This window comes from Aquarana catesbeiana, linkage group LG08, assembly GCF_042186555.1.
Source record: "Aquarana catesbeiana isolate 2022-GZ linkage group LG08, ASM4218655v1, whole genome shotgun sequence".
Taxonomy (NCBI): Eukaryota; Metazoa; Chordata; class Amphibia; order Anura; family Ranidae; genus Aquarana; species Aquarana catesbeiana.
This window is the reverse complement of record NC_133331.1, coordinates 258,589,162-258,614,150: the sequence shown is the minus strand read 5'-3', so window position 1 is coordinate 258,614,150 and position 24,989 is coordinate 258,589,162. Positions and strand designations below refer to the sequence as shown.

General features: G+C 42.1%; 2 protein-coding genes across 2 annotated transcripts in view; one reads left to right on the top strand and one right to left on the bottom strand.

The window, feature by feature from the left end:
* TMX2 (thioredoxin related transmembrane protein 2) overlaps positions 1–1,609 on the top strand; it is a 28,615-nt gene extending 27,006 nt beyond the window's left edge. Inside the window, exon 8 of the mRNA XM_073597099.1 lies at positions 940–1,609. Coding sequence (XP_073453200.1) covers positions 940–1,080 — 141 coding nt within the window. The 3' untranslated portion in view covers positions 1,081–1,609. The remainder of the gene's footprint in view (positions 1–939) is intronic.
* Positions 1,610–14,199: 12,590 nt separating this feature from the next.
* ZDHHC5 (zDHHC palmitoyltransferase 5) overlaps positions 14,200–24,989 on the bottom strand; it is a 77,182-nt gene continuing 66,392 nt past the window's right edge. The window contains exons 11-12 of the mRNA XM_073597098.1: positions 20,375–20,808; positions 14,200–14,532 (exon numbers count right to left, since the gene is read on the bottom strand). Coding sequence (XP_073453199.1) covers positions 14,394–14,532; positions 20,375–20,808 — 573 coding nt within the window. The 3' untranslated portion in view covers positions 14,200–14,393. The remainder of the gene's footprint in view (positions 14,533–20,374; positions 20,809–24,989) is intronic.

The following is a 24,989-nucleotide window of genomic DNA, read 5'->3' as shown; positions in this document are numbered from 1 at the left end:
CCTAACAGTAAAATTAGTTTCGTAGCGTGGCTTGTCGGCACCCAAGGCAAGACAAGTAATTTTCGCCCCTAACCTACGGACATTTAGCGCTCCCTGAATCCCTTCCACTCATACAGTATTAAAATCCCTTATGGTACATTTTAGGATGCGCCACTCTTTCTTTGCTCTCCTTTCTTTCCCTTTTATCTCTCACTATCCTAATCTCCTGTACCCCCCATCCCTCTCTCTAGCTGTTTTTCTTCTTTATCTTATTCTTTCTCTCCTTTTTTCTTTGTTCCTCCCGCTCTTTTCCTCTCCGTTCCATGTATTCTCTATTTTTTATTCCTTCTCTTACTCCTTGGTGGGGGGGAATGGGATGAGTGGCAGTGCTGGCGTGGAGTTGAGATCAGTGGCAGTGCTGGGGGCAGTTCTGATCATCCAACTTAGGTGCTCTTGATCAAGGTCATCTGCTGATCTGAGAACTGTAGTGGGGACTTTTAATGGCAACTATAATCACAGGTAGTGTTACTCACTGTGTCTCAGACTTTGTGGTGTCTCGTAGCAGTGACACCTATGCCGAAAGCAGGAGATGGGGTCTCCTCCAGCCCCTCCCACTTCACATTCCTCACCAGTCAGCTGACTGCTATTCTCTGCCCCCCAGCCATGCCGTGAACTAAAAAGGCAGCTGCGAAGAGGCTGAGTGGGCAGCTGTGGGCTCCAGGGACAGCCCTGCTGGGTGGCTGCAAAAAGGGTGGGAGAGTGGTGCGGGCTTCACAATTAGCCCAGGATTCGGTGACCCCTGGCAAATCATCATTCGACCCCCAGGTTGAGAACCACTGTTCTACATAGTAGTTGCTGGTTTTGCTTCAGGTTTTTTTTTTTTTTTTTTTTTTCTAAAAGATCAGCACAGATCCCACTTTCCTTGTCTTCAGCTTAGTTCTATTGCATTTTTCCTTCTAGGAAAATGTCATCCGAGAGTTCAATCTAAATGAACTTTACCAGAAATCAAAGAAGTTTGGAAAGAATCAAGAAGAGCCTCAGCAAGAGTCGGAGATAGCTGAAATAGACAATGCTCCAAAAGAAAGCAAGAAGGACCAATAACCTCCCTGGGAATGTCATGGAGCTTTCGCAGAGGGAGATGTAAATAGGATACAAACTGACACTCCATCAGTATTGCCTTCTGCAAGCTGTCTCATCCTATCCAAAATACTGGACACCTTCATTAACATCTGCCTGCAGCTGTCCCCATCTTAGGATACAATTCTACTCCAATGATCCTTCTTTTTCTTTTTTTTTTCTTCCCTTTTAAAGGCCCTGATATGGAAATTGTCCTGAGTACCCCTCTACTGTAGCCTCATTCATTACTATGTCTTTCACAGAAAGATTTGGTGAAGGGTAATGAGTTTTCATTAAGATATTTCAATACAGAAGACCCACTTTTTGTTAATGGCCTTCCTTTGTATTAGATGGAATGACATATGTGGGTAGTTTGCACTACAGGACATTGTCCATGTTAATATGTTTGATGTCCTGCATTAACATCACTGCTAATTGTACTTATGGGGTATCCCTGTTAGAAAATACATCATGACAAGTTAGCGTTTTATCAATAAATCGCATATAAAATAGATCTAGATGATGTATTTTTATCATTTTAAAAACCATGTGTATTTTATACATAATAAAATGAATGATCCCGCATTGAAGGGGAGGGGGATCCACAAGGTTGGTCACATGACACACTGATTTCCCCCTTCCTTTGAGGATCTTCTCCTGGCAAATGGGTGGTCCTTGATGAAGAGAGGTGCTGACATCACTGCATACTGTGATTGAGGGGCAAGGTAAGGAAGCTCCCCCGGGGGGGGGGGGGGGGGGGGGGGTCCATGCTGCCATTCCTTAGTGTAGATGTAGAATCCCTTCCCAGTTGATTTTTCAAACAGAAGAAAGTTGCTAGCAAACCAGGCAGAAGCTTTAGGGTCCTTTTACAAGGGCGGTCCGATCGGACCCTCCATTCACCCCTATGGAGCGGCGGATGTCAGCAGTGACCTGTCCGGTACAGTCCTGTCTGCCAAATCCAGACGGATGGAAACCCTATTTCACATCGGTCTGGCAGATCGGGTGAGAACAGACAGGCACCCTGTTTTCCCCATAGGGGGGAGCAGGACTCTGCACAGTGAGCGGACACGGACCTGTCATCCACCTGCTCAGCGGGTATTAGCGGAGCGATTCCCCCACTTAGCAAAGCGGACTGCCTGTGTGAAAGGATCCTTTAAAGGGTCTGCTGTCATTTCTCTTTTTTGGGGGCCCCCCAAGGTGGGTTATGCTATACATTAAACAGACCTGTCAAACTGAGCTCTGCGCTTCAAACGACTTGTGGGTCACAGGCACTTCCATCTTCACCCAGTCTTCCTTTGCGGGCCTTCAGCCACTTGATTGGCCGGGTCATTATGATGTCACATCGCAGCGTCATAGATTGGGGCTGTAAATTCACTAAGCTGCGCATGTGCAGCTCCGTGTACATGACGGCAATTATTTTTAATGGCTGAAGAGACTGTGTCTTCTGCAATAAATAGCTAACCTAACAATTTTTTGGTAAACGACATTTTAGCTCCACTTTACTGTTTAAAATGGGAGTATAGGATTGAGATTTGATTAACACAAGAAAGAATGACTGACCAAAATCAGAAATCCTTTGACAGGTATAAAGTAAATGAATTTAGCTGGAGTTTCACTTTAATGGACCATGCCTGCTGATCTTGTGTGCACAGTTTCTGGTCTATTCATCTGTCTCTTGGGCAGAGCTGACACCACTCCATCCACAGAAAATCTGTGTTGTCAGCTCACAACAGGACTTGGGAGCTGACTGCCATTTCCTTGCAGATCAACATCTATTTTTTTTTTTTTTTTTTGTCCGTGCATGGTCTTTAAATGAACGAAACATAGTAAATGTGCTTGTGTTGCATGGATAATGCTCTTGTACCTGCTCCACTTTTTCAGGCAAAAGTTAAAGCGCCTAGATTTTTGTGGTGGAACAGACTTTTTGTCTTTTCTTCTATAAAAGCTTTTTCCGCACCTGCTAACCTTTTTCCTAATTTATATGGCTCAGTGTACATTCCCAGCATAAGAAATGTCTGGGTACCTGGCCAGTGTTAACTCTAAGTTTTATGTCATCATGGGCTGACCAGTAGAGAAGACTGGCTAAAGACAGGACACCAGACCCAGAAGGAAAGACCAGGAGAAGATGGTAGATGAAGGGGATCAAGGACGTTGTATTGCTGGAGAAGTGCACTCTAGGTAGTACTGTAAGTCCGCTGTAATGTGCAAGAGCTCTGGGGGCACCTATTCGCTAAAGTTCCACATAAAACATAACCCTCAGCTTCACCCCAGATGACTCCCTTCCCCCTTATGCTCCTCAGCAGTCATTTTATGTCTTCTGGTGGTTCACATGATGTACTGGTTCTCCTCTGCAGGAAAGCTCCAGCTTGACAGATGTTTTGACTTGTTAAAACCTCCTAGGGCAGTGATGGCAAACCTTGGCACCCCAGATGTTTTGGAACTAAATTTCCCATGATGCTCTGGCACTCTGCAGTGTAGTTGAGCATCATGGGAAATGTAGTTTCAAAACATCTGGGGTGCCAAGGTTCGCCATCACTGCCCTAGGGGATGTTAACAAGAAATATGCTGAAGTTGGGCTTTAAGCAAAAGAGCCGGCATGATCTAATCATATCACACCTGAAACCCCCCCAAATTTTCTTTTTTTTTTTTAGAGGTGCAGTGACTGGTAAGTCAGTCTGAGTAGAGAAACTGGCATCTCACACAACACTAAAATTCATGGGTATACCCTGCATGTAGAAAATTGATATCCATATAAATGTCTTCCAATCCAGCCAATAACAGATGTATTGACTATGGTTTGCCTCTAACATCCAATCACTCTTGTACTATCCAATCCCAGGGAAGAATTCTTAACACTGGTTCAATTTCCTTCTCAATTACTACTATTAGGAGATGAGGAACACCTATCATGAAAAATGTGAGTCTGCCGTCACTGAAAATTACAAATTTCTAGCAGTCTCTGGTTTTCCTGAGTCACAAACCTGGTGCAAATTTGCAACAATTGACATCAGAATTTCCAGTCTCCGATCTTGATTTAGGTCAATGGCTAAACACTGAAACTGAGGATGAGCATGACAGAAGTTAGGTCTTTGTATTTTTCTTCCAGCAGGTTTTATTTAAAGGCAGTAAATGGACAGCACAAATACTGTAAAGATGGGGAAAATGCATTTTCAGATTAGTTTAAGTTAATACATTTGTTTAGTCATATTTTTTATGTTAGAATGATTTGTTTTTGAAATTGGTTGTGTTTCATATATTCGTTATTTTAAAATTGATTTGAAAGACGGCTATATTTGTTCTATTTTATTCTTTTCTATTCCTTTATTTTCTATTTTGTTTTATTCTATAAAGCAGCTGAAGTAGTAATCCTCCTATTTCACTTTTTATACCTTACTTTATTTATTGCGATATGTTTCCATTTCAAATTGGGGATCATTTTGTTTTGTTATTTATTTTGGATCAGTTGAAATTCATGACCGTTGTGATTCGGATACATCCAGATAACAAAAAATTTAGTCGAATTTCATTATAAATCGAAATTCAATCTCACGTCTAAAATATTGTACCTACACTTGGTTGATGGCTTTTGTGAACGTACAAGGTGCAATCATTCTACAGAATAAGGCTGGGTTCACACTGCTGCGATGTTAGACATAATTCACACCGCACTGCTGTGCACATCACATGCAATGTCTGTTTAATGCAAGTTCAGCCATACGTATTGTATGGCTGAATTTGCATTGCATTTGCACCAAAATGGTGCAGGACCCTTTTTTGGTCCGCACTGGAATCGGATCGCATGGGTATTCACACCAATGCGATCTCATTTTCCTGCACCATTTGACAGTTCGCATTGCTATCTGTGAACGGAGCTGGGGGTGTCATTAACTTTCTATTGACATCCGCAGCAGTTCGCATAGGGCAGTCTGAACTGCCGGCGAGTCCTATGCGATGTGTTCTGACACATAGTGCCCACTATCGAGAAGTGCTCGGGATGTACTGTGCATAAGCCGTACGGAACAGCACAACAGCTGATTTTACGATCAGCTGTTGAGACGGCACCTGTGCATAATAGCCGATGGAAGAAATGTTTGTCAGATCGTGCCTCGTGCTGCCATGGCGTGCTTATGTCGGTGAGGGGCGGATTTGTACATGTTGGATGCGGATTATTAAAAGATGGGCACGCCTCACAGGCGTCCAGGAAAAATAGCAGAATAAAATTTGTTTTGCTGCACTGGCCATCTTTGCAAAATCCACCCCCATCATTGTAGCATTGCCCATCTATTTAAAAATGTTAAAATGCGCAGGATCGTAAAATCAGCTGTTGTGCTATTCCATGCGCGGTACATCCTGGGCACTTCTCGATAGTGGGCACTATCCGATAGAACACTGGCACTAAATGTGTGGCACTCAGATCTTCCAAGCTCTGTTTTAGGACTGTGGATACATTAACCGCTTCTGGACCAGCCCACGTACATATACTGCGGCAGGGTGGCCCGGCTGTGCAAAATAATGTACCTATACATGATTTCGTGCACGCGGTTTAGGGGGGTGCGCCATTCCCGCTGTGATTGGACATAACGGGGGCAATGGCTGCTGCGACCCGCCGATCGGTCACAGGAGAGACGGATCAGCCGTCTGCCTGTGTAAACAAGGCAAACTGTGGATCTGTCAGGAAGGGAAAGATCTTGTAATTCAGCTAAGCTGAATTACAGCTCTCTCTTTTCCTTTAGTGTGACAGAGCCCCACAGTTAGTAAGCACCCCCCCCCAGGGAACCTTTTAACCCTTTGATAGTCCCTGGTGTTAACACCTTCCCTGCAAGTGCCATTTATACAGTAGTATATCTAATTTTTAGCACTGATCACTGTATTTGTGTCACTGGTCCCCAAAAAGTGTCAGATTTGTCCGCCACAATCCCGCTAAAAATCGCAGATCGCCGCCATTACCAGTAAAAATAAATAAAAGTCCCTAAATCTATCCCGTAGTTTGTAGACGCTATATCTTTTGTGCAAACCAATCAATATACACTTCTTGGGATTTTTATATTTACCAAAAATATGTAGAAGAATACATATTGGACTAAACTGGTAGAAATTTTTTTTTTTTTTTTTTACTTTTTTTGGGGATATGTATTCTAGCGGAAAGTAAAAAATAATTTGGGGGTTTTTTTGTTGTTGTTTTAACCCAAAAAATAAAAAATGCAGAGGTGATCAAATACCACCACAAGAAAGTTCTATTTGTGGGGGGGAAAAAAAGGCATCAATTTTATTTGGGTACAGCATTGCACGACCGCGCAATTGTCAGTTAATGCTTCGCAGTGCAGTATTGCAAAAAATGGTCTGATCAGGAAGGGGGTAGAACCTTCTGGAGCTGAAGTGGTTAAAGTAGAGTAGTATACCGAAAAAGGATTAACTATACTTTGATAAAGCATTGTGTAAGCTAAACATTTTCCATGCACTCCTTCAAGTGTCAGCTGGACATCACTGATCTGTAGCAGATTCCTGATGGTGCCAATGGTTTACCATGACTGTACAATGTGTCAGAATGGCTGCTTGTAGTCCCTATGAGAAATGTGACAGGGATGACAATTGGGAGACAGTGGTTACCCCATAACAGGAATTGCCTGAACAATAACCTTTAGGGCAGGATCACCAAGGAGTCTTTTAACAAAAGGTGCAGATAATGTCATTTCAAAAGTTAGCATGTTAAAGCTTATATGGGATTTCACGTTTGGGTTCATATCTACTTAACATCTTTAAAACAAAGAATGTTCTTTCATCTTGCTTATATTAAACCAACACTTCTGTAAGGTACAGTTTTTTTGTTTCTAATTAATCATTTACTTGTTTAGGATAATCCGATTTGTAATTTTGTCAATTTATTGTACAACAGAAAAAAAAACAATTCTGCTATTTGTGTTTTTAGTTAATCTAGTAAATAATAAATCTGAATTTAAAATGTGTTTGGTTCTACTTAAGATAGACCCTGCACTACAAGGCCAGGTCCACTCCTTTGACATTGTTACCTGATGGGAAAGATAGAAAATATTCTTGCCTAAATCCTGCGCAACAGTGTGTGAGTCGGGTGAGATCCTGGGAACTTCAAGCATGCCAAATCTTGCAATATGATGCGCTAAAAATAAAACCTTTAGTGTTAAAACTGCACTTATATTCTAAACATAATAAAAGGCATGAATTGTCAGAGCGGGATGGCTCACTGCATCAAACAGCTCCAGAAACAAAGTGTACATCAGGCTCTACTCTGAAGACTTGAATGCCTCCCAGCGCACTACCCTACGCGTTCTGTCCAAGTGACTTCATTGAAGGAACATAGTGCAGTGTCTTCTGGTGAGATTTGGGATTCCCATTGTTTTTATTATCTCACGGGAAGGATTGTGATGTCACCCTCCCCTAGGAGCCATAGGCTGGAAATAAGTATAATTTCCTTTCCCCCCCTCCCCAAGGTTTTTATTTTTAGTGTAATCTTTTGGAAATTTTATATCAGGAAGCCTTAATTGAGCAGACCTTGCCTCGCAAGGTCTGCTTTAAGGGAGAACACCACACCTAAATTAATAAAATCTTAAGTGAAAAGCTATATACTTGTGACTGCTGCACCTATGGCCAGGAAGTCCCATTCGTGGATGGTGGGATGCAGCAGCTGCACAGACACTGCTTCAGGTCCCAGTTTGACAGCTGTGTGGGCGTATACATGAATGGGACTGCCTGCTCATGGATCATTGACATTTTTGAGGACATGCCCCCCCGGGCACCTCCCTATTAGCCTACCCCACTCCAGTCTCAGTTTTATAGCAAGCAATGCAGAGTAACCCAGGAATGGGGGGGGGGTCCTGTACTGTGCTCCAAGATATGGAATTTACATTCAAATTCCTCTTATCTTAAAGTGGATGTACCCTCAATTTTTTTTTTTTTTTTTTTATGTCATAATGTAGAGTATAAGATTTCCTATCATTTGAGCCCAGTCTTGCCACAAAGACTTAATCCAGCTCCGAGCAATCCTCTTATTGTTCAGTGAGATAAATCTTGACAAACAGAAAAACTTTGTCAAATCCTCCCCCTTGCTGTGAGTGACAGGTGATTTATATATCTCGGTCACCAGCCTAAGAGACATGCATTATTCCCACCCCCACTCCTTTCTTCAGCAGCTTTGCAAGGATTGGCTGTTCCACACCTCAGCATGATTTGGCATGCTGAAGTCATGTGGTTACTTTCCTGTCTTTTCACTGGATGTTAGAGATCATAGCAGAAGTTCAGTGTAAGAAATACACAGGAGAAAATGCATATTGACAAGGGGAGTGTAGAGGTGGGCGGGGAGTCTACTGACATCACAACTCCACCCACCGAGCTCCAGACAACAGACCCGCCCACAGAATGTGCAGTTTTTCAGGCCTCATAACAGACAGAGGGGAGACATTTGACAGGTAAAGATACATACAGGAGGCATGTATATCCTTATAGATAACCCCTATTGGCAGTAGTTTAGAAAGGATGACATTGGGTTTACATCCACTTCAACTGTACAGTACACAGGCTGAGTATTCATAGACACTGGGATATCTCCAAGCCATGAATGAGAAGGATGGGCAATAACTAGGCAGACAGAACTGTGACAACAGACCCAGCTTCTGGACCTGTGCAGAGCACACTGGGTTTAAAAAAAATCCACGCTTTATTTTTTACTGAAAATGTATTAATATCACATAGAGCAGTGCTTCTCAGCCCTGCCCTCAAGTACCCCCAACAGGCCATGTTTTGGGAACTTCTCTTAGATAAAAGAGCTGTCCAAAATATCAAGCCATTGATTTGGATCTAAAGCATCTGTGCTAGATAAAAGGAGAACCTGCAAACATGGTCTGTTGGGGGTACTTTGTCAGTGGTTCTCAACCCTGTCCTTGAGGACAAAAAGTCCCCCATGTGATATTATTTGTGATAGGTTGAAGGAAAAAAAACAAAAAACAGACGGCTCTGGTCAGAGCTGCTGTACTAATGTCAGATCGTTAGTAAAGTGGATCCAACCGGAGCTGTCAGTTCTTTTCTCACCTGTTCTTTTGTATTCTGACAGGGGGACGGCCCCCCGCCGAAAACACTCTCGTCAGCGCTCCTAGACATTAGATTCTGTCAGAGCGGCTGTCTTACACACAGGACCAATGTCCAGTCTCCTCTTGGTCTACAATCTTGACCCCGACATCCTTGGACAGCTCTTTGGTCATGGTGGAGAGATTGGAATCTGATTAATTCGGTGGACTGGTGTCTTTTATACAGGTAACAAGCCGAGATTAGGAGCATTCTTAAAGGGAGTGCTCCTAATCTTAGCTCGTTACTTGTATAGAAGACACCTGGGAGCCAGAAATCTTGCAGCATAATAAGGGATCAAATACTTACTTCACTCATTAAAATGCAAATCATCTTTATAACTTTCTTGAAATGCGTTTTTCTGGATATTTTTGTTGTTATTCTGTCTCTCCCTATTAAATGATCAGTCTATAATTTTAATGGTAGGTTTATTTTATTTTGTCAGTGGGCAAACGTACAAAATCAGCAGGGGATCAAATACATTTTCCCCCTCACTATATAGTACTTAACCGCTTGCCGACCAGCGCACGCCAATGTACGTCGGCAGAATGGCGCTGGTAGGCAAAAGGGCGTACAGGTACATCCCCTTTAAGAAGCGGTGTCGTGGGCGCAAGACCTCGGGGGTCCCGCGATTGTGTCACGGAGAGGAAGAACGGGGAGATGCTTTTGTAAACAAAACATTTTCCCGTTCTGCCTAGTGACAGGACAGTGATCACAGCTCTCTCTCTCATGGAGAGCGGTGATCACTGTCCTGTGTGTTGAAGCCCAGCCCTCTAACAGTTAGAATCACTCCCTAGGACACACTTAACCCCTTCACTGCCATTTACACAGTAATCAATGCATTTTTATAGCATCGATCGCTGTATAAATGATAATGGTCCCAAAATTGTGTCAAAAATGTCCGATGTGACCACCATGTCACAGTCCCGGGGGGAGAAAAAAAAATAAATCAATAAAAAAAAAAAAAAAAATTGCAGATCGCCATTACTAATAAAAAAATTAAAATGCCATAAAACTATTCCCCATTTTGTAGATGCTATATATTTTGCGCAAACCAATCAATATACGTTTATTGCGATTTTTTTTTTTACCAGAAATGTGAAGAAGAATATATATCAGCCTAAACTGAGGGAAAAAAAAATTGTTTTTTTTTTAATATATTTATATATTTTTGGGGGATATTTATTATAGCAAAAAGTAAAAAATATTGCCTTTTTTTCAAAATTGTCGCTATTTTTTTGTTTATAGCGCAAAAAATAAAAACCGCAGAGGCGATCAAATACCACCAAAAGAAAGCACTATTTGTGGGAAAAAAAGGACGTCAATTTTGTTTGGGTACAACATCGCACGACCGCGCAATTATCATTTAAAGCGACGCAGTGCCGAATCACAAAAAGTGCTCTGGTCAGGAAGGGGGTTAAATCCTCCGGGGCTGAAGTGGTTAAATATTGGCACTAGTGTTTATACATTTCCTAAAGAACTTGTTTTTGTCCGGCTCCATGCATTGTTTCAAAGAAGGTCATGGATGCATTCCTACATGCACAAAATATAACTGGATATGAACATTTATAGGTAATAATTTATTACTAAATGTTTCAAATCCAGTGTGGATTTTTAACATCCGCACTGGATTTAAAAAGTCTGCACAGCACATCACTCTGCATGTCAAAAGTCCTCACTACACTGGTTAGTTAGGATGATCAAGTCAGGAAGATGGGTTAGTTGGGGTAGAGGGTTCACAGAAAAGGAAGGCCAGTCCAAATGTGCCAAGTTTGATGGTGTGTGGGTGGCAAACTCAGGTGACATCCCTAGATGTCTCCGCTACCTCTAATGGCCAGGAAATAGTAGGGGTGGTGAGGGCAATTCTGGATGGCCTAGACAGTTGGTGGTAATTGGGGATTCTATCATAAGCACTGAAACATTTGTCACAAAGATCCTCTCTACCAAATGGTTTGCTATGTTCCTAGCGCCAGGGTTCCACATGTGGTGGTTAGGTGTAGACAAATTATTGGGAGAGGCTGTTCATAAAATCAATTTCAAGAACTAGGCTGCATGTTGAAAGACCGCCACGCTTATTTTATCTGGAATATTACCTGTTTCATGGCACAATACAGGAAAGGCAGCAGGAGCTTAAGAGAACTGAATGCATGGATAAAGACCTAGTGCAAAAGGGAAAAAGGGATGAATTTAGGTTTCTAAAGCATTCATATATAAAAGTAGTATGGCCATACTTATCCTATGAATTACCAGAGTGCAGGTTGTTCTGCACTCCTGGGACCCATTTTCAGCCAACAGCGGACTAAAGCCCAGCTGTCAATTGACGTCACTTAGCCAGTCCAGGCTTAGGAAAGATCCACCCGGATGCCTGGACTGGCACCTGGTTCAGCCAGATACATGAAGCGGTTTAACCACTTGCCAACCACCGCACGCCGATATACGTCAGCACAATGGCAGCGGTGGGCAAATGGGCGTACCAGTATGTCCCCTTTAAGAGCCAGGGATAGCAGGCGCGCCTGCCCGCAAGACCAGCGGACTCAATGTCCGCCAGTCTCCCGGTGCTCATGTCACGGAGCCTCAGAACGGGGAAGTGCCCATGTAAACAAGGCACTTCCCCGTTCTGCCTACTGACATGACAGAGACCACTGCTCCCTGTCATTGGGAGCAGTGATCGCTGTCATGTAACTAGTAGCCCATTGCCCCCCCCGCGTTAGAATGACTCCCTAGGACACACTTAACCCCTTCATCGCCCCCTAGCGGTTAACCCCTTCACTGCCATTTACAGTGACCATTTAATGACAATGGTTGTGTGTGTGTGTGTGTGTGTGTGTGTGTGTGTGTGTGTGTGTGTGTGTGTGTGTGTGTGTGTGTGTGTGTGTGTGTGTGTGTGTGTGTGTATTTTTTTTTATATTATATAAAAAGCGCAGATCGCCGCCATTAGTGATTATAAAAAAAAAAAAGCAAGCCATAAAACTATAGTGCCTATTTTGTAGACGCAACTTTTGCGCAAACCAATCAATATACGCTTATTGCGATTTTTTTTTTTACCAAAAATATGTAGAAGAATACATATCGGCCTAAACTGAGGAAAAAAAAATATTTTTTAGGGGATATTTATTATAGCAAAAAGTAAAAAAAGTGTTTTTTTTTTTTTTTTCAAAATTGTCGCTTTTTTGGTTTATAGCGCAAAAAAAAAAAAAAAAAAAAAAAAAAAAAAAAAAAAAAAAAAAAATCACACAGGTGATCAAATACCACCAAAACAAAGCTCTATTTGTGGGGGGAAAAAAGGACTTCAATTTTGTTTGGGTGCAACGGCGCACGACCGCGCAATTGTCAGTTAAAGTGACGCAGTGCCGAATCGCAAAAAGTGCTCCGGTCAGGAAGGGTGTAATATCTTCCGGGGCTGAAGCGGTTAAAAAAAAAAATAATGCTAAAAGTGGCATTTCCAGTAATATATACAAGAAAAAAAAGGAATGAATGTCAGGTGCTCATCACACAGGGAAATAAAAAAAATAAAAACAGCAGACAAACTGAAATAAAACAACCAGAGCAGAAAAGCTGCTCCCGAGAGTTGCTGTGGCTGGAAGCAGAGCATCTATTCGTAGATACATAACAAATACAAAATAAAGAAACAAAATACAATAGATAGCTATACAAATGACAGGTTGTAAAAGGATTAAATCTGGAGGCTGTGAGCAACTTTGTACTGTTGAATCGCAATGGAAATTGCACGATTTTGAAGTCGTACAAATGTGAAAGGAGCCTCAGTGATAAACTGACTAGAGGCTGAGCTAGGCTGCCTCCTCTGTCACCCCAAAGCTGTGAACAGAAAACAGGGGCGCCAAGCAGACCATAGTGTAGTAAGCAAATTTATTTTAGTGATTAAAAAAAAAAAAAAAAAAAAAGTAAGTTGCACTCACAAATAATAGATAAAACCGTGTCTCCTAATCAGTGTGCAGTCCAGACATCTGTAGAGATAGAAGACCAGAAGACACAACTGCATGATGTACTCACACTGCTAGGTCAGGTGTAGTCACAAGAGCCCTCAGGAAATGCATTTCTCGAGGAGTGAAACTTACTTTTGCGTACTACACTATGGTCAGCTTGGCGCCCTTCTTTCTTTTCTTTCAAGGCACTGTATCTAATCACATTATATGGGATCATTTATGTTCACAGCTAGAAGCGCTGCACATTTGTAATTTTTTATTTTTTTGCACTGCATTCACTACCTGCATCCCTCCTAACATCCTGCATTTATATCTATAATTTTCTTCTCTTTCTTAAGTTATGCACATCATCCACAAATCCTGCTCGCAAATGGAAACACACTAGTTCAAAATAATAAAATGGCATAAAAAGATGGCACACGCAGAAATTAGATGCTATATGGATAAACAGATGAGCAGACATACCAAAATAAACATAGTACAGAAAACATTTCAAGCATCTTTCACACAACCACTTCACAACTGACAATTTTTTTTTTCTTTTATTTCATTTTTTTTCTTTTCTTTTTTAATGAAATAATAAAAATGAAGGCACCCTTCCCCGTATCTTCCCTGTGTGGAAGGTGGAGGGGTACTTATTGCCTGCTCCCCAGCTGTAAAATAATATCATATATATTTTATCTGTATTTATAAACTTGTGCAGATCACTTTTCTTCTCCAAGAACAGAAAATAAAAAAAAAATTATACAAAACATTAAAAAAAAAAAAAAAAAAAAAAAAAGCTGCACCCCAACTTCCACGCATAAGAAAACGAAAAATCATTTCGGATTGAAAACCAATCACCAGCTGTAAATAAAAGGGTAGGTAATATTCCCTGGAACCTTTATAGAGAATATAGAACATCATTGGCTGTCTGGTGGCAAAAGAATAGTCAAAAAATGGCATTCGGAGCAACCGTGATAAAAGTTGGATGGCGCTCAGTATAAACACTAATTGAATGTTTTTGAGTCCTTTCTCATAAAACCGTATGTGACACTTTAAAAAGATGAGCGGGTGTGGTTTTTAAAAAAAAAAAAAAAAAAATTAAAAAATTAAAATAAAATATAATATTTATATATATTTATAGTGAAACAAAACCCCAAAGGGCGGGGGACTGGAGGACACAGGAGGGCTCCTGGATTGGCAGTCGGAGATTCTGACACGATGATGGGTCGCTTGGACCGTCCTTGTGTCTGAAATGTTCTCGTATTTTTATTTTTTTTTTCATACAGAGATCTCATATGTGGTTCCGCCCACACCTGACACAGTTTTTACACCTCCTGGGCGTGAAGGGCTGACTGGTGGGGAGACAGAAGCTTGGCCGTTGCTGCGGGAGTGCACCGACTTTGCAGGAGACTCATCCCTAGGAGGACACAAAAAAAAAAAAAAATTCATGAGGAAAACTCTGTAAGATAACAAGCTGACATGTTTACTAAAATGAAACAAACAAATCCAAGTAGGAAAAAATAGCCCATGTAAGGTGGCTGGCACGGGGGGGGGGGTGGTTTTTATGCAGCAACGTCTCTTCCAGCTGCTTGTAAAAGTGATCCAGTGGCTAGTTAGCCACTCGGATTGCTTAAACAAGAGAGCTGACCAATGGCTCTAAACACTGCCGCTTGCAGGCAGCAGGGCTAAATGTTAAGAAAACAAAGCAAAAAAACTTCCCTCCCAGCGCCTGAAACTGACTGTCCTGGGCGTCAGAATATAGGAATTGAACATCCCTGTGAAAGCAAGTATTGACTTGTCTGTAAATTCCATACCTTGAAGTACAGTACCGGATGCCAGTAACCTAGTCATACACCATGGGTTATAGCTCTGTACTTAGGCGATTGGAAAGGGGCAAGCTTTTTTGAGGACACGTCCCCCCCGGGTACTTCCACTATTTCCTTGGATTTATCCTTGGCCTTGTTTATAACCGTTAGCCTTCCAATGCTTCTTACTGTGATAGCCAGCTATAGCTGGGGCCAAGTGACGTACCCTTTTTTGTATCACTGTTGTGTTTTATGGTCAGGCAATACATTGACACCTTTGTAGCCATTGTGCTATATGCTGGGTGTCAGGTGTGCCCCTGTACCTTTAAGAAGGGGTGGCTCCCCTTCAGTCCACCTGCTCCCACCTACCCATCAGAATGCATGTGCCTCCATTGTGGGGACACTTATAAGTTAGTGTTAGGTACCACAGATAACAGGGGGCCTTGATGAGGCTCTGTGGCTTACGCATGCATTTGCAAATGTGTACAGACTAAACCCTGCTTTTAATGCATACTGTTGGACAGGTTTATCTGGTTGTCTGCGGGTTGGTCGGTAAGTTAAGCTTGTTTTTTTTCCTTGTCTTTATCCTTGGCCTGGTTTATAACTACTTCCACTATAACCCTATCCGACTCCGTGAGTCTTCAGTTTTGTAGCAGGCAATGCAGAGTAACAAGGTGAGTTTAGAGAGGTTGGTCTGTGTCCTCTACTGTACTCCAAGATATAAAAGCAGAGGAAGTGTTTGTTTTAGAGCATAAGCTCTAGTGATCAAATTCCTTATTCACCTAGAAAATTGTGGATTTAAAAAAAGGTGGGGTGTCCCTTGTGAGGAACCAAGGAGAGGACAAACAGGGAATCTGTTGAATGGAAGAAGTTGCTTTTAGATGCATACACTCTAATGGCTCTGACAACATCCAGGCAGTGTAGAGAGACTACCTTTGGATGCTTAGGAGCAGGATTCATAAGGTTGTCAGAATAATGTCCTCACTGAGATGGAATGCTGAGACCACCTTTAGAAGGATGTCAAGTATGAGGGGAGGGTTCTTTGCAGGAAAGAGTCACTAGTTCTGAGATATGTCTAACAGACAGGATAGCCACCAGAAAGGCTGGTTTGCTAGTAAAGACCCCATCAGGACCTGATGGGTTCTAATTGTGTGTTTTGTTTTTTTTTTTTGCAAGGTAGAAAGAGCTAAGGCCCCTGGGTGCTGTAATTGGAGGGCCTAATATGAGAAGCAACTTGAATAAAGATTTTTATGAGGAAACATTAAGCTAGAGGCCTCCGGAAATGGATGGCGAAGGCCAAAACTTGCCCTTTAAGGATGTTGAGCTAGATTTTGGACAAGACCCGATTGTACGAGGGCCAGAATGCAGGGTATAGAGAAATCCCTGGGACTGAATTGACTGTGCTCACATCAGATGAAGTGAGACTTCCAGGTACGATAATAAATATTCCTGGATGTGTCATTTTTTGCCTTCAGCAAGGTAGGACTGAAACTCAAAAACCCTGCTATCCTGAGTCATGCCGTTATAGCCAATGACTGTAAAGCAGGGTGGAATAGAGGGCCTTGAGATAGCAGATACAGTCTGTTGGGAAAAAGCCAGGGGTCGTCAAGAACTCTGAGCTGTGTACCAGGTTCTTCTGGGCTAGTTTGGTTTCAGAATAATCACTGAACTGTCTTCCTCTCCCACTTAATTTTGTGGAGCAGGTGAGGTAGAATGTTCAGTGGAGGCAAGGCATACATTAGCCTAAACTGAGACCAGGGGATAACTAGAGAATCTGATGCCAGAGGATCCCTGGTTCTGCGTACACAGGCAACTTCTTGTTGCATCTGAAGGCTAGGATGTACACTTTAGGAGTCCTCCATTTTTGGCATATCAGACTGAATACATCTGGATTAAAGTGACTGTTCCCCTTTGTCCAGGTAGTGTTAGCTGAGATAATCCACCTGCCAATTGTCCACTCCTGGGATGTGGATTGCATGAATCGCTGTACAGCGAGTTTTTGTCCATGAGAGATTCTGGTTTACTTCCTTCAAGGCAGCCAGGCTTCTGACCCCTTGATGGATGATATAAGCTACTCTGGTTCCATTTTCTGTCTACACCCAAATTGGGTGTGCTTTTACAAGGGGGGTCCAATGCTTTTGGCTCCCTACCTTGACCATATTCCCTGAACTGTCAAGGATTGCACGACTCCTCCCCACCCTGACAAACTTCTATCTGCTGTAAGAAATTTGCAGTTGGAGAAGGAAGGATTTTTCCCCTGTCTGAGTTGAAGTGGTGGTCTACCAAGACCAGGTATTTGTTGTTTGGGAAACAGAAGCATGGGTAGATCCAGGAAACTGCTTTTTCAATGCTAGTAGAATGTTTAGTTGGACAGCTCTTGAATGGAATTGGGTGAAGGTTACTGTCTCAAAAGGAGGCAACCATTAGGCTCACAAATCTCACTGTGGGATTTCTTTTCAATCGCCGTTGTCCAGAATGAGCTCTTACAGAAAGACCCTTGCCTGAAAAATGTCTTGAATTAGACATGGAGAGCAGATTTTATTTAAGTTGGCCACATAGCCAAAGGCCTGAAGCAGTTGAATCGTGTTTTGGACATTTACTGAAGTTGTGAAGGGCCTGTATCCTTCAGGAGATTTTAAGTCCAGGATAGGATGGATATTTCTGTTGGATTTTGGTCACGTGAACAGATTTATGTAAAATTCCCTGAACCTGCCCTGTGGCAGTACTGGTACAACAGGTGGTTCAGAGGCTTTTGGAAATCTGACTGCCCTTGGACAGTTTCCGGTTGATTTGACAGAAGAAAGTGACAAGGAGGTAAGAGTTTTAAGCTCTAACCTCTGGAAACCACCAATTGAACCCACAAGTCTGGAACATCTGGGTTGCAAACTCTAATAGACGCCCCCCCCACTCTTAGGAGTGAGGGTGCCTATTCATTTTCATGAGCCAAGCCATGTGTCAAAAGGAAGGGCTGAAGCCTAGACAGAGCAAGGAGGTGCTCTGCAGTTGGAGGAGCTAAGATAACCTGAAGGAGGGTTGCATTACCTTTCTCGGAGGAAGAAAAACTTTTACCACCTGTGATTTCTTTAATGAATTGATCAAGTGCCTCACCGAATAGGTGTCTTCCTTGAAAGGGTATATATGTGAGGCGTCCCTTATAAGTCAGTTCTGCTGTCCAAGGTGTTAACCAGAGAATCATGTGCATATGAATAGAGAAAAGAGCAATTCTCGATATTTGTTTCATGACATGTTCCGGGGGCATCAACACAGAAAAAAAGAAGAAGGAAGTAGTTGTTGTAATAGGATGGAGGACGAAAAAAATGAAGTAGTTGTAATTATTCTTCAAAATGTCCGATACTGAAAATCAGGGTCATGTTGGTTGGTCATTGTCTTGATTCAGGTAATTGAGGTTTCACATACTCAAATAGCAACCTAAGCTGGTTGCAGGGCTTTCAGGGTAAAGAGAGCCTTTAAAAATGGATAGAGTTTAGAAAAGATCTTTGGGGGAGTAAAAATCATTTCAGGAGTGGCCCAATCATAGACTGCACATTCTATTTGTTCATGAACTAGGAATGTTTTGCAGGGCTTTAGTGGGTCTCTTTGTGCCTAAAAGGGTGTGGCGAGAAGGAGTCCATCTGTACAATGCCAAGGCTTTTTCAGACAGAGGCAATGAGCTTTTCAAACATCAGCAAGCATACTGCGTGAAGCCTCCTTCCTAGCGACAATGTGGGGAAGAGAGATTTTCTTCAGCTTCCCCGTCCTTTTTATTTCCCTCTAAATCAACATATCAGAGTCCAACTGGGGTTGAGAAACGGGAGTAGAAGAAGCAGGGTGCATCTGAGCTCTGGTCAAAGAGGGAGGAATTAGGGTTGTAATTTGCCCGTGAAAAAGATGCAAAAAATTCTGCTTTTGTCAAACTGGCCACTTGATTTGTGCCTGAAATAAAGTTAGAAATAAAGCTGGTCACACTGAGGCTGCGCGTTGTGCAGGCAGAGTAAATGCCCCACCTGCCATTTAAAGTTGTCTCCCTTTAATCTGGTCTCCACCATAGATACAACTAAGGGTATTCCCCTGTTGTGTAATGTGTAGAGTAGTGTGTGGGAGATAGGTTAAGCGTGTCCAGTAGGGGTATGCAATGACCCAGATGTAGACAGTCCTGTAACAAATCCTCATGGTGAAAGGGTGGGAGGGAGCATCTGAGTACTTTACAAGGGCTATAGATGTAAGTGGCCTTAAAGTATGTGACCAGTGGTGTGACTTAATACCCGGTCATCAACCTGAGACTGGGCTCTGAGAATATGAACTGTAGTGCCAAGTTTGAAAAATGTACACTTTAAGGTGCATGAATTAAAAACATAGCCCCATATTACACTGTAACAGTCAAATATACAGAGTGACCCTGTCTTACCCGTTCACGATGCTGGACTATTTATAGGGTCCAGGTTTTGCCTGTCACTGTGGGCATACCTTTGAAGGGCTCTTCAGGGACTGGGTTCCATTGTGATGGACTACAGCCCTGGAACTCTTTAGCACCCTACAGTGAACAAAGCATTGCACCAACTGCCAAGGCAAGCACCCCACCTTTTTTTTGGTAGAAACAAAGTTAGGCTGCTACAACTAGCTACTGAGGAACACTGACTTCCAGATTCATAGGTCTGTGTTAAAAAAAAAAAAAAAAGGACCCCCAGAAGTACTCAGAGCCAAGCGCTTCGATGTTTATTCCACAAAAATTCCTCTTTGCTTTCCATACGGTTTAAACTCATTGATTGCCATGACATTTGACATGTCCTCTATAAAAGCCTAACTTCAGGAATACTTTGACTTTCAATTGTTAGCTTTGACCAAGCTGGCCTAAACGATTTCTTTTACTAATCAATGCAGCAGCTGTAAGAGCTGGATAAACTATATGTAGCATCAGCTTCATACAGTATACAGTGCTGTGTTCTAGCAGCAGTAGGGGGATATTCCATCCTGTTACCGGAACAAAATCGAGTCAGGTTGAGCACTTCTCAACCATTCATAGGAAGCCTTGTATTTTTATACGTGAATATAAGACTTCCTCTGATCGGCTGAGGTGGACAGGAAGGCAGATGATGTAACGATCTCTCTACCTCTGCCAATCAGTGGAAACCTTGTATGCAATCATGAAAATACAAGAGTTCCTGGTCAATGGCTGCGCAGCGCTCAGCCTGATTATTTTGTTCCAGGAACGGAATGGGATGTCCCTGCACTGCTGCTGGAACACAGCTCTATATACAATATGTAGCTCATGTTACATAGGTTTATACAGCACTCACAGCCACTACATCGATTAGGAAAAGAAATAGTTTGTTTGGACAAGCTTGGTCCAAACAAACTATATTAAGTCATAGTAGTCATGGAGTTAAGCTGAGCTCCTAACTATATCCTAGTCAGGCAAAGTCTGCGTCCTCATAGCCTTTAAGAAGTTAAACTTACTTTAATGTCAACAAGGGTAAAGCTGCTGCATCTGAATCACCTCCTACCCGGTGATGTGAAATTCGCGGCTTTCCGTAACGAGGAGCGATTGGAGGAGGACAGGCTGGTCGGAGGCGCTCTCGAGCCGACAGGTATGGAGAAGAGTACCCAGCGGTTTCTGGTTCTGTCTCATCCGAAGGGCTCAGTAGGCTCTGGTAAGAAAGACTTCCATTCTGTGTCTGATTTAAACTTTTGTATGAGGTGGATGTTGTTCCTTCTGATGGAAGAGAGGGAAGTTGTGCGGTGGTACCAGTGGCAGAGCGCAAACTGGAGGACCGAGCTGGTGGTGCGTGACAGGAATCCGGCTCTAGGCTGGGCTCTGAGCGAGAACTGGGAGGACGAGATAAGTCAGAGGTGGGCATTGGTGAATCCTGGAGACTGTCCACACGAGAAAGCTGTGTGACAAAGGACAAAGGAAAATCAATGAGGGAATGTTACACAGCAAATGAAGCACAGAAATACAGCAACTTTTTTTCACAGTGTTACTAAACCCAGGAGCCTGCAGCATTCACTATATCTGGTCTCCCGGAGTACATGGAAATGCAATTTTTTTGTAAATTCTCATCAGCAGTATATAGCAGTCTTAGGAGTCTGGTAAAAGCTTGTAGAAGGAGTTTTCATTCTTCTCGGACTGTCCTTTGAGGCTGCAGGACCCCTGACCCTCTTGTCTAGACAGTGCTGATTAGCCCCGTGCTGATCACATGCACCTTCCCAAGGAAAAAAAAAAAAACTCTAGCAATACACACCATAGACTGAGCATGTGTAGAGTGCCCCCAATGCTCTGTTCCATCAGGAGATGGATTGGGGAAGGGGAGGATCAGAGAAGACAGGATCAAAACACCTTTACACACAATGCAGAGAATTAACCCCTTAGGTTCCACAGTGAGTATAACAAGCATGCTTTACTACATATACGGACTGATTTTTCTGTTGTGGGTTTAAGAGCATTTTTAAGTGCATCTGTCATAACTATTTCACTGTCGTAGCCCTGCTCAATGTTTTACCTTGGGTGGTCAAGAAAGATTTTAACCTTTTCATGCATACTAATTGAATTTAAGATACACACTTTAACCACTTCAATACTGGACACTTTCACCCCCTTCCTGCCCAGGCCAATTTTCAGTGCTGTCACACTTTAAATGACAATTGCGTGGTCATGCAACACTGTACCCATATGAAATTTTTATCATTTTTTTTTCACACAAATAGACATTTCCTTTGGTGGTAGTCACCACTGGGTTTTCTATTTTTTGCTAAACAAAAAAGTCTGAAAATCTTAAAAACAAAAAAAACAAAAAAAAAAAAAAAAAAAAAAAAAAGACCACACACACCACGTCCATCTTCGTATTCTGCTAAATTTCCTTGGTGAAAATAAACCAAATCCGTGTATATTATTTAGTCTGTAGGGAGTCTGCAAATTTTTATAATAAATTATATATATATATATATACATACACACACACACACACAAATACATATACACACACAGTATCTCACAAAAGTGAGTACACCTCTCACATTTTTGTAAATATTTTATTATATCTTTTCATGTGACAACACTGAAGAAATGACACTTTGCTACAATGTAAAGTAGTGAGTGTACAGCTTGTATAACAGTGTAAATTTGCTGTCCCCTCAAAATAATTCAACACACAGCCATTCATGTTTAAACCGTTGGCAGCAAGAGTACACCCCTAAGTGAAAATGTCCAAATTGGGTCCAATTAGCCATTTTTCCTCCCCGGTGTCATGTGACTCGTTAGTGTTACAAGGTCTCAGGTGTGAATGGGGAGCAGGTGTGTTAAATTTGGTGTTATCACTCTCACATACTGGTCACTGGAAGTTCAATGTGGAACCTCATGGCAAAGAGCTCTGAGGATCTGAAAAAAAGAATTCTTGCTCTACATAAAGATGTATAAGAAGATTGCCAAGACCCTGAAACTGAGCTGTAGCATGGTGGCCAAGACCATACAGCGGTTGAACAGGACAGGTTCCACTCAGAACAGGCCTCGCCATGGTCGACCAAAGAAGTTGAGTGCATGCGCTCAGCGTCATATCCAGAGGTTGTCTTTGGGAAATAGACGTATGAGTGCTGCCGACATTGCTGCAGAGGTTGAAGGGGGGGGGGGGGGGGTCAGCATGTCAGTGCTCAGAGCATACGCTGCATCAAATTGGTCTGCATGGCTGTTTTCCCCCGAAGGAAGCCTCTTCTAAAGATGATGCACAAGAAAGCCCGCAAACAGTTTGCTGAAGACAAGCTGACTAAGGGCAAGAATTACTGGAACCATGTCCTGTGGTCTGATGAGACCAAGATAAACTTATTTGGTTCAGATGGTGTCAAGCGTGTGTGGTGGCAACCAGGTGAGGAGTACAAAGACAAGTGTGTCTTGCCCACAGTCAAGCATGGTGGTGGGGGTGTCATGGTCTGGGGCTGCATGAGTGCTGCCGGCACTGGGGAGCTACAGTCCATTGAGGGAACCCTGAATGCCAACATGTACTGTGACATACTGAAGCAGTGCATGATCCCCTCTCTTCAGAGACTGGGGCAGTATTCCAACATTATGACGACACTAAACACACCTCCAAGACAACCACTGCCTTGCTGAAGGTAAAGGTGATGGACTGGCCAAGCATGTTTCCAGACCTAAACCCTATTGAGCATCTTTGGGGCATCCTTAAAACAGAAGGTGGAGGAGCGCAAGGTCCCCAACATAAACCAGCTCCGTGATGTCGTCATGGAGGAGTGGAAGAGGACTCCAGTGAAAACCTGTGAAGCTCTGGTGAACTTCATGCCCAAGAGGGTTAAGGCAGTGTTGAAAAATAATGGTGGTCACACAAAATATTGACATTTTGGGCCCAATTTGGACATTTTTACTGTACTCTTTTGTTGCCAGCAGTTTAGACATTAATGGCTGTGTGTTGAGTTATTTTGAGGGGACAGCAAATTTACACTGTTATACAAGCTGTACACTCACTACTTTATATTGTAGCAAAGTGTCATTTCTTCAGTGTTGCACATGAAAAGATAGAATAAAATATTTACAAAAATGTGAGAGGTGTACTCACTTTTATGAGATACTGTATATCTGAAAATTGATCAATCCTGATGTACTGACGACCTCATCTAATTTCTTTAGGCCTGAAAATGCCAGGACAAAATCCCCCAAATTACCCCTTTTTGGAAAGTACACAGTTTAAGTCATTTAGGAAGAGGCATGGCAAGTTTTTTGAAGTTGTAATTTTTTGTCACAATTTTTTGAAAAGTGAGGAAATAAAAAGTTTTTTTTTTCACAATTCATAAAAGTTTTTTACATAGTCACCAGTGCAGTACAGCACCATCATGTGAATGGTGCAGCAGTGATCAGGGACACGGACAGTATGAAAAAAACAAAACAAAAAAAAAACCTTTTTTTCAATTACATTTTATTTTTTTATTCTACATACTGTGTTACCATAGTAAACACTGTACTACTCTGGGGAGGTGATCGGGATTTTTTTTTCCACGCCAGAATTGCTTATACCTGTGAATTTTACAGTTAGCAACCAATTTTGTTCTGAATGAAGACTATTCATTCAAGGTTTTACTATTGTGATTAGCTGCGACTGGCCACAGCTAATCATATGATAAAAATGGGTTGTGATTGGCCTCGTCTGTACTATGTGATCACTGTGACCAATCACAGAGCTCATCACAATAGTACACAATAAAAAAGGCATGAATCAAAGCCTTTCATTGTGTACAATTGTCATGTGATCTGCCACAGTAACCGCATGGTACCGGCAGGGAGACAGTACAGTGATTTAATCAGGCGCGATCCCGGGAGGACATAATATGATGTCCTCCCAGGATAACAGGGCTCCCACTCAGCAGTCATATTAAAATAGGTCAGGGCGGGAGAGTATTAAAGCAAACTCAAGGCAAACAGCAAATATGCAGATAAATTACATAGAAGAGCTGTTTTGTATTTCTGGCCATCCACTTTAGAAATGTACATAGTTTTGCCACACAGCATAGCCCTATCTGGCAGGGAAGGCAATTATTGTTGTGGCAGCTCTGGTTGTTACCATATATTGGGGGGCAATATTAAACAATCTACCACAAACGGAAAACATTTTAAGATTGGCTAATCTTTTGATTGCAATGCTCGCTATGTAAATTTATGTGATCACTTTTTCTTCCTTGCATGGTTCACATTTTCTTCATATGTCCATACCAGGGGCAATTGTTCTTGCTTTTCCTTCTTAATTGTTTTTGGTCTTCTTTATGAAGAGGGTCCAATTCAGCATTTCCCAATATGTCATATCATACAGTTTACAAGTTACACCATCTTTTTATTAGCTGGTTATGTTATTATATTCACTCTCTGCTCCGAATGATTCAGGATCTGGATATATGAACCCATCTCCCTTGGAATTGTGTTACAAGCTTGTTTTAGTTGTACCGTGAACCTTCCTTCTGTTACGCTTATAAATCATATAATAAAAACATATTTCAGCCTTCATTTATAACATGACTTGAAGATTGTGCCAGATTCAGTACATGGGAAGAACTATCAGATGATTAAGAGATAAATCTG